Genomic DNA, 10195 nt, shown 5'->3' on the forward strand with positions numbered 1-10195 from the left:
TGCATTGAAAAATATAATCATCAAATGAAACAAATAGGGCGTTATGATTGAAACAGAAGCCAAATTATTAGCAAGTGGCTTTGGTAAGTCTGTGTTAAAATTAAAAGTTTTGGGGACATGATTGACATGTGTAAGGTCATCAGGCTATGACAGCCTGACAGAGAATTACCTATCTGAACAATGTTGGAACAGGCACTAATATTATTTATCCTAGTGACTCTTCTTATTTTTACATGCATTCAGAGCTTAATACAGTCTTTCTTTAGGTGTGCTAATACATCTAATGTGTTAAATTCAAGTCTCACTGGTCTGGGAATCATTCTAACTGAGAGCTGGCATATGTTCTCTTGTCAATTCTACATGGCCTGTAGAATTTAAGGAAAGCCTGGTGGTGTAGTGGTTAAGTGCTACAGCTGCTAACCCAAGTGTTGGCAGTTCAAATCCACCAGGTGCTCCCTGGAAGCTCTGTGGGGCAGTTTTACTCTGTCCTATAGGGTTGCTATGAGTTGGAATCGACTCGATGGCAATGGGTATACCAGTAGAATTTAACTCTAAAATGACAGCCTTATTTCATCACTTCTAAAGTGTGGGGGTCAAATATCATTCAAAGAAAAAAGTGTACAAGTGGCAAAATAATAGACAAAATAGTCAATCTAACAGGTAATAAAAATGTAAGTTAAAACAAAAGAGTAATGCCATTTTCCCTTATCAGACTGATGAAGTAAAAAACAAAAAGCTAATATTAAATAGTACTAAAAATTTGGATATATGGGAACTCCATTTTGTCAAAAGTTACTAAACTATTTTTAGAAATGAATTTATTGAGTTTATAGAAATATTTTCAGACCCAAGACCCAGTTAATTTTATTTCTAGGATACTGGAATTGCTTCGACGGCACTGGGCTGGGTGGGATCTTGGAGTAATTTATTACCCAATTCTATAGCACAAAATTAAATGGGTATATAATTTGGAGACCATGAATTCTAGAATATATAACTAAAAAACCCATCACCGTCAAGTCAATTCCAGCTCAGAGAGACCGTATAGGACGGAGGACAACTGCCCCATAGGGTTTCCTAGGCTGTAATCTTTATGGAAGGAGACTGCCACATCTTTCTCCTGAGTAGAGCAGCTGGTGGGTTCAAATCACCTACCTTTTGGTTAACAGCTGAGTGCTTAACCACTACACCACTGAGGCTTTTCTAGAATATATAGTCCTCACAAAATGTTGATGCAAGTAAGTTATTAAGGAAGAAAGAAAACTTATGATACCCTCAGTTTAAGAGTGCCATGTGAAAAGACAGAATGATATTTCTTCCTTTGTCTGGGAGAATATTTCTTCACTCATTTACTGAAGCCAATACAATTTTGATTTCAAATTTTGACAAGCACAGCATAAGGGAAAATTATAAATAATCTCACTCATAAGCAAAGATATAAATTTCTTTCAAAGACTCAGTGATATGAATTCAGAAATGCGTAAAAAAAGATAGTGCTCTTTTCTATAGACTTTCTCAGTTCTTCTACATCTCCGATGGGATTTCTTTCCGCAACAGCCAAAAGCGAGCTCTATGTACGTTTGAGCAGCTTCACCCATATATGCCCAACTAAGCCTTCTTTCTGATTTTGTTTCATGGTCAAGTACCCAGCAGGCAAAATTAAAATATTGAATTTGGTTAATAGAATATTAAGTAGTATGGTGTTTGAAACACTTTATCATAAATACTGCCATGAGAAGGAAGAAGCAAAGGTTAAAGAAAAATATTTCTAAATTTCTTAGGCCCCTGCCAGATTCACATTTCTTCCGATCTGATTTTCTTCAGGCTCTGAACATGCAGGCTGGTGCTTAGTGGAGCGGTCATTTTGGGTAAGGGAAAAGAGGCACATGGAGGGAGACAGACTATTAAGGGAGGTTAAATGTAACTTTTTCAAGAGGCACATGGAGGGAGACAGATTATTAAGGGAGGCTAAATGTAACTTTTTCAAGCTTCTGGGTCACTACATTTTCCCTGGAGATAAATGCCCTCACTTGCAATTACAGGCCAATAATTTAAAAGTTATCATCATCATGGCTTTGGGAAAGGCAATAAAAATGATGGTAATAACTCCCACAGCAAAATGACTTCACTTCGCAAAGGAAGTTCCTTAACCCGTTATTGTAATGGGATTGGCTATCTGAGATTTGGGGGTGTGTGGTACGGTATTTAAATATTTGTTTTGTAGGCCCTTATGGTTCACTTTTTTAAAAAACAAATGGGTTTGGAGGCTTGTCTTCCTCAAACTTTGCTACTCCCTTAGGATTTCTATCAGAACTGGTATGTGGAATTTAATCATATCAAGCAAATGATTAAACATAGATATTACCATTCAGAGAGGTAAATTATTGTGACTAAATTTATTACCAGAGTTAAGATGATCTGAGTTCTTAGGAAGGACAACTTGAAGTTTGCTTGTGAGATTCTAAAATATGAAATGAAATGTCAAACCATGACTGATTATTGTCACTGCCAACACTGGTAACTGACTGGGGAATATAAGTAAATGTGAGCCTGCTGATATTTAGTCCAGAGAGAACAGAGATGATGGTAAGAGTATAAAATGGGACATAAAATTGTCATTTTAATGACCAGGGGAACTTCCTCACTTCTGCATTACCTCATTAATTCTTACAACAAAGCTTTGATGGATGTACTATCACAATCCTAATGTTACAGTAGAAGAAGCTTAGTTTAGCAGTAAAGTCAGTGTCACAAGGGCACGCTGCTAGTAAACAAAGGTTTGCATAATCCAAGAGTACATACTTATGCAAACCCTCATTAACTAACAGTGTGCCCTGTGACACAGACTTTATTGCTGAACTCAGCTTTTCTACTGTAACATTAGGGTTCTGATCGTACATCCATCAAAGCTTTGTTGTAAGAATTAATGAGATAATGCATGAAGTGTTTAGCATAATGCTTTGCACAAGTGACTTGAAAATAGACTAAGGGTAATGTAATTATGAGTGGCAGAGCCATTTTCTTCCAAGCATTTTACAAACAGAGAGTGCTGTAATTTGATATTTTGATGTTTTTTCTCATTGAGGGACTTTTTTTTGTTGTACTTTAGATGAAAGTTTACAGAACAAACTGGCTTCTCATTAAACAGTTAGTACACATATTGTTTTGTGACATTGGTTAACAACCCCATCACATGTCAACACTCTCCCCTTCTAGACCTTGTTTTCCCTATTACCAGCTTTTCCATTCCCTCCTGTCTTCCAGTCCTTGCCCCTGGGCTGGTATGCCCCTTCAGTCTTGTTTTGTATTATGGGCCTGTCTAATCTTTGGCTGAAGGGTGAACCTTAGGAGTAATTTCATTACAGAGCTAAAAGGGTGTCCGGGGGCCACACTCTCAGGGCTTCTCCAGTCTCTATCAGGCCAGTAAACCTGGTCTTTTTTTTTGTGAGTTAGATTTTTGTTCCACCTTTTTCTTCAGCTCTGTCTGGGACTCTCTTTTGTGATCCCAGTCAGAATGGTCAGTGGTGGTAGCCAGGGACCATCTAGTTGTGCTGGACTCAGTTTGGTGGAGGCTGCAGAAATTGTGCACCATGAGGTCTTTGGACTAATCTTTCCCTCGTGTCTTTGGTTTTCTTCACTGTCCCTTCCTCCAGATGGGGTGAGAGCAGTGGAGTATCTTATATGGATGCTTACAAGATTTTAAGACCTCAGATGCTAATGTTGAGTGACTTTTCTAAGATCTATTATTTTACACTCTCTTGCATCAGAATTACATATTTATTTATGCTGTGATTAGTCACATATCAACGCAAGGCAACTAAACCAAGTTCTTTGTAAACAAAATCCTTTATTCAGTTTGGTTAATTATCTACACAGAGACAAGAAACCAATTTCCTCATATAATGATGACTTTAAATTTTTAATTTTTTTTTATCTTCACTGGCAAACTATTTTCCTTCTTTTTGGCATCTTTGATTGACTCTTTTCTCACATCACCGTCATTAACACCAAATCATTTTGTTTGTTAGTTTGAGCTGAGAAACCTAGAGCTTAACCCAAAGGAGAAGATGCTACAATTTGCCTTGTAAATTTTGCTTCCCTCTTTATGCTTGGCTAGCATGGTTTTAGTTGAACTTTTTGGCTAAACCAAACCAATTTCCAAGTCCAGAAAGTACCACATATGGATTTCACATTTCTTCTTTAAATGGAAGGCTAATTTTACATTCACTTTATCTCTAGCTTAGAAGCTGGTAACAGCTTTCCAAAGTCAACATATTATCCTTAGGATGCTCTCATGTCCAAGCCAGGGACCTATTTAACTCTGTATTTGAATTCTAAAGTAGGTTACCTTATAAAACATCAAAGAAAGTTTCCCTATCTTTCACAATGATAAGTATTTGTACCTCTGGTTTATCCCACCCTTTCTTTTTACAGGTTAGACTTCAAGAATTCTGAAGATTGGAAGTGACTACAGGTGAATACAGAGAGCACTCTAAGGAACACTACCTGGCCCCTTTTTGCAGATTTTCATCTTATCGTTTCAACAAGCTGTACACTTATTCATAGCTCATATGAGTCGGAATCGACTCAACGGCAGTGGGTTCAGTGGATGGGTACACTTATTACAGAAAAATGATTTCATTCTAATATTGGTTCATTGATCTTATTTTTTGCATTTTTTAAAAAATCTCATAGCTTGTGAATCTGATCAGAAGCAGATATTTTTCCATTCTGATTGTATGGTGCTAAAACATAATGTGATTTTCAATTGTAATAGCATGCTAACACAAGTAATATTTATATGTCACTTTATAGTTTTCATACCTCTTTCAAATGTATGCTATCACAGATAAGGGATCAAAACTTCAGAGAGTTGTGGTCAATTGCTGACGACATGAATCTTATATATTTTGTTTGCTGTTATATTCCCATGCCTACAGAGTGCTTGGCATATAATCATAGAAGGTGTTCAATACGTTGAATAAATGAATGAACAAACAATACCACAAAATAAATAGTGAAGCCAGGAATTAAACCCACATCTTCTGATCTCAAATTGTATGCTATTTATATAATGGCTTCCTATGGAAATTTCAGTCTTTTCCTTTTCCTGAAGTCTGGCTTATCACAAAGCTGTAGATAAGGATTCTGATTGGCCCTTAATATGGAAAAAAATGCTTTTAGAATTTTAGAGAAATTCTGCCTACACTTGTAAAACTAAACTAATATCTCAATTCAATTAAAATTGGATATAAAATGGTTTTAGATAAGAAAACTTTTGGTTTAATGCTTTTACCACTATTCAAACTCTTATCAGACCTTGTATATACAGAACTATAGTTCAGGAAGACTTTTACAAGGCTCAAGACTCTGAGGTGTTACCATAAGAAGCAATGACCAATTTTTATGTTTTTGTTGATGGCCTCAATATTTGAAAGTCATGCCATGAATAAATAATATATCTAAATGCACCATCATTGAGTGTCACTACAGACACACAGGGAGCACCTCCTGGCTTATGAGATTTGGCCATGAGCTGCATTTTGAAGGGTACTTCCTGGAAAGCTTAGGCCATTCTGACTTTATTCTGAAAGATAAAAATTATACCATGTATTTCCTGGAAATACAGCATTTGCAAAGCGATTATGTGTGCATATTTTATTACAGAAAATACAAAGGTAAGTTACTTGTGTGTCTTCATTCTTGAGACTGAATTTATAGTTTCCTAAGTTAAAAACATATTTAAACTCATGAGGCAGAATTTGTTCAGTAAAGCCAGTTATACACCTGGCAAGTGCATAATAAGGTTAAAAGCTAGATCTCCATTCATTTAACTCTAATAAACCTGCCAAAATTATACAGATGTTTCCAAGAAGAGCACTCATTTCACATGAATTAGTTACTGCACTTGCTAGCTACCTCCTTTGTCTGGAATGGATTTCCTCATGACTTGCTCCTTATTCTCCTGACTTTGTTGAAATGTAACCTGCCTAGGGAGGCTTTCTCTGACCACCCAGTTATAATCTGTATTCCTTTTGCTCTAATTTATTTTCTCCACTTTGTTCCTGTTGTTAGGTGCGGTCGAGTCGATTTTAACATGGCGACCCTATGTACAACTGAACGAAACCCTGCTCAGTCCTGCATCATCCTCACAATCATTGCCATGTTTGAACCCATTGTTGTAGCCACTGTGTCAGTTCATCTCATTGAGAGTCTTCCTCTTTTTTGCTGACACTCTACTTTACCAAGCATGATGTCCTTCTCCAGGGACTTATCCCTCCTGATGACATGTCCAAACTATGTGAGATGAAGTCTTGCCGTCCTTGCTTCCAATGAGCATTCTGGCTGCATTTCTTCAAGACAGATTTCTTTGTTGTTCTGGCTAGTCCATGGTATAGTCAATATTCTTCTCCAACACCATAATTCAAAGGCATCAATTCTTCTTCGGTCGTCATTATTCATAGTCTGGCTTTCACACGCATATGAGGCAATTGAAAACATCACGGCTTTGGTCAGGCTCACCTTAGTCCTTAAAGTGATATCTTTGCTTTTTAACATTTTAAAGAGATCTTTTGCAGCAAATTTGCCCAATACAATATGTCTTTAGATTTCTTGACTGCTTCCATGAGAATTGATTATGTATCCAAGTAAAATGAAATCCTTGACAACTTCAATCTTTTCTCCTTTTATCATGATGTTGCTTATTGGTCCAGTTGTCAAGATTTTTGTTTTCATTGTGTTAAGGTGTAATCCATACTGAAGGCTGTGGTCTTTGATCCTCATCAGTAAGTGCTTCAAATCCTCTTCACTTTGAGTAAGCAAGGTTGTGTCATCTGCATAACGCAGGTTCTTAATGAGTCTTCCTCCAACCCTGGTGTTCAGTTCTTCTTTATATAGCCCTGCTTCTTGGACTATTTGCTCAGATTCAACGTGCCTGTCAGTTTGTCCTGACTTGTCTGCTGCTGCGATACTGGGATTTTTGCCACCAACAGGGTCACCCTTGGTGGACAGGTTTCAGCTGAGCTTCCAGGCTAAGACAAACTAGGAAGAAGGACCTGGGCAGTCTACTTCTGAAAAAATTGACTAGCAGAAGAACATTTTCTCCATGGTGCTTATCGTTAACTAGCACAATATAGATTTTGTTTATTTTTAAATCTGCCAGCTCCCTATCCACTTAGGATGTATGCTACATGGGTGTGGGGATTTTTTTACATTCATGTCAGTTGTTTTTTCTCTAGAGTCAGTAATAATGTTTGGTGCATAGCTGATGCTTTATTTGTCTAATAAATTAATTACAACACAGATGGCAATCAATAGGCTTTGGAAAAGACTTTTTTTATTGTAAAATTAACTATACTAGAGAATGAAGAGGTTGTAAAAGGACCAGCAAGATAAATAGTTCAAATATAAGTTTAATCAGAAATATCTGATGCAAATTAACACTGTGCATAGTCTCCTCTTTAAAGAGTATGTAGCTGCTCAGCCCAATTGCTCTAAAAGGGAAATCATATTGAGGAAGGAAGAAACTATGACTGAGAAACGAAAAGAATCACTTTTTTATTTAAAAGAATGTATGTTGCCAAGGTCCTGGGAAGATAACTTTTTTTTCTTTTTTATATCTCACTGCTATAAAATTTAAATTGCTTTACTATAAGAAAGCAAATTCAATCTCTGGCTCATGCTAGTTTAATTTGTTAAAAATAAATTTCTCTTTATTCTTATTATTGCAGGTATCTCACTACATGACCACATATTACTTTGATGTAATATATCAGAGTAATTGGGCTAATTTCCATCTCTTTATGCTGATCTAAATTTCCTCTCCCTCCAAGATTTTGTCAAGGGCAAAAGATTCATTTTGTGCTATATCTGAATGTGTAAGTACAGATTGTATCTTTCAAAGTACTATGGAAATCTTGTACACTTCTTCTGCATTAATATGTTAGACTACAACGGGAAATAACACTTCTCTCAACTTCTTCCCTCCATCTCTATTGACTTATTGTTAATTGGATACATTTATCTATCTTCCTTCCTTCCTTCCATTCATCCATCTGTCATCTATCTATCTTGCATGCCAAAAGTAAAGAATAATCCTTGTAATTATTTAAGTAACCACAGAGAAAAGTATCTATTTCCTAAAAATAATGTGAATAATTACTGTCTTATACCCTCACCATTTTTTATAGTTATTAGAATTAAAACATTTATTTAATTTGCATGAAAGATGAAGGACTTATCTTTATCCATTTCCAATTACTTTTTTTTTCACCATCTAGGTAACATCAGCAGCCTAGATTCAACTGATGGTTGGAGCAATAAGTCAGTGGTTACCAAGTTTGTTTTGTTGGGCTTGTCTAGCTCTCAAGAACTCCAAGTCTTCCTTTTCTTTATGTTCTCTGTGTTTTATGGAGCTGCTGTTTTGGGAAACATCCTTATCATCCTTACAGTAATCACAGACTCTCACCTGCATTCCCCAATGTACTTTCTCCTTAGCAATCTTTCCTTCATTGACGTTTGTCAGGCTACATTTGCTACTCCCAAGATGATTGCAGATTTCCTCAATGAACACAAGACCATCACCTTCCAGGGATGCATGTCACAGATTTTTTTCTTACATGTCTTTGGGGGTAGTGAGATGGTGCTTCTTGTTGCCATGGCCTATGATCGATACATTGCTATATGCAAACCTCTGCATTACATGACCATCATGAGTCGCAAGGTGTGCACTGTTCTTGTGGGAGTCTCTTGGGCCATTGGCATCCTACACTCAGCCAGCCACCTGGCATTCACAGTCAACCTGCCCTTCTGTGGACCCAACAAGGTAGACAATTTCTTTTGTGACCTCCCTCTTGTGATCAAGCTTGCCTGCTTAGACACCTATATTTTGGAGATCCTGGTGCTCACCAACAGTGGTCTGCTATCGCTTATCTGTTTCCTCCTTTTGCTTATTTCTTACACTATCATCCTTGCCACTGTCCATCGCCAAGCTTCTGGTGGGACATCCAAAGCTCTCTCAACCCTGTCTGCCCACATCACTGTTGTGGTTCTGTTCTTTGGCCCATTAATCTTCATCTATATTTGGCCCTTTGAAAGCTTCCCAATTGATAAATTTATCTCTGTGTTTTTTACTGTCTTTACTCCTCTCCTTAACCCCATCATTTACACACTGAGGAATAAAGATGTGAAGGAAGCCATGAGGAAGCTAAGGAACCGACATATGGGTTCCAAGCAGGTCTTTTGATAACTGTGAAGAAGGAACACATATCCTTACTTCTTGACCATTGTAGTGACTGAGTATAATTATTATCCTTGTGTTTCTATCATAATTATTCTTTCACTACTAGAGGTCCAGAACCTAGTTATCTAAAGTTGGTAAATTCACTGCAGAAACTCATATTATAATGATAGTCCCTATATTCTGTGGCTCACATCATCTTTGCTAAAATATATCAATTCCATATGTTAAAACTCCTAAGTAATATTTTTTCAATTATATAGGATGTATTTTTTTTTTAATGTCTTGCAGCATTTTTAAGCATTAAAGATGATTTCCTAACTCTTCTGACTTGATCATGTTAGCATAGATGGTAACTTAGCATAATGTGAGTTAAGAACAGTCTGCTCTGGCATGAGAGGCTGTACGAATACCCTAAAGTATGTTCTCTGCCTTTATCACTTATAGCTCATAATTTTTCTAGTGAAAACTTGGGTCCTTTAAAATTCCAGACACACAAATAAGACATTGATGTTTGTAAAATCAGATTTTGTTATATTTTGCATTTGTGCTAAAGCTTAAAGACATAAAATACTATAGAAGCAATTGTGCGATTGAGTTTTGCCACTCTGGCTTTGAAAGAAATAATAAGCCTGCTGCCATGGAGTGGATTCTGACTCATGGTGACCCCATGTGTTACAGAGTAGAACTGTTCCACAGGATTTTCTTTACTGTAATCTTTATGAAGCAGTGAAGCTGAGTGGGTTTGAACCATCAGGCTTTAGGTTTATAGACAAGTACAAAGTGTTTGTGACACCTAGGGACCTCTGAAACAAATAATGGCACCCCAAAAATACAAGCGTTTCTATTTAAATTTACTGCAGTACTTTTGTACCTTCTGGAAGAAATGTCACAAAACTTACATATGAATTGTTTTTATACCAGTGATAACAAGCCTACCATTAGTTCAGAATCAGT

At 36.7% G+C, this 10195-nt stretch overlaps 1 protein-coding gene across 1 annotated transcript; it reads left to right on the plus strand.

The window, feature by feature from the left end:
• Positions 1-43: 43 nt before the first annotated feature.
• On the plus strand, positions 44-9244 carry LOC126084597 (olfactory receptor 4K1-like). The gene is made up of 2 exons (XM_049899193.1): positions 44-83; positions 8280-9244. Exons 1-2 carry the CDS (start codon positions 44-46, stop codon positions 9242-9244), a joined length of 1005 nt encoding a protein of 334 aa, XP_049755150.1.
• Positions 9245-10195: the final 951 nt, after the last annotated feature.

The sequence above is a fragment of the Elephas maximus genome, chromosome 10, assembly GCF_024166365.1.
Source record: "Elephas maximus indicus isolate mEleMax1 chromosome 10, mEleMax1 primary haplotype, whole genome shotgun sequence".
Taxonomy (NCBI): Eukaryota; Metazoa; Chordata; class Mammalia; order Proboscidea; family Elephantidae; genus Elephas; species Elephas maximus.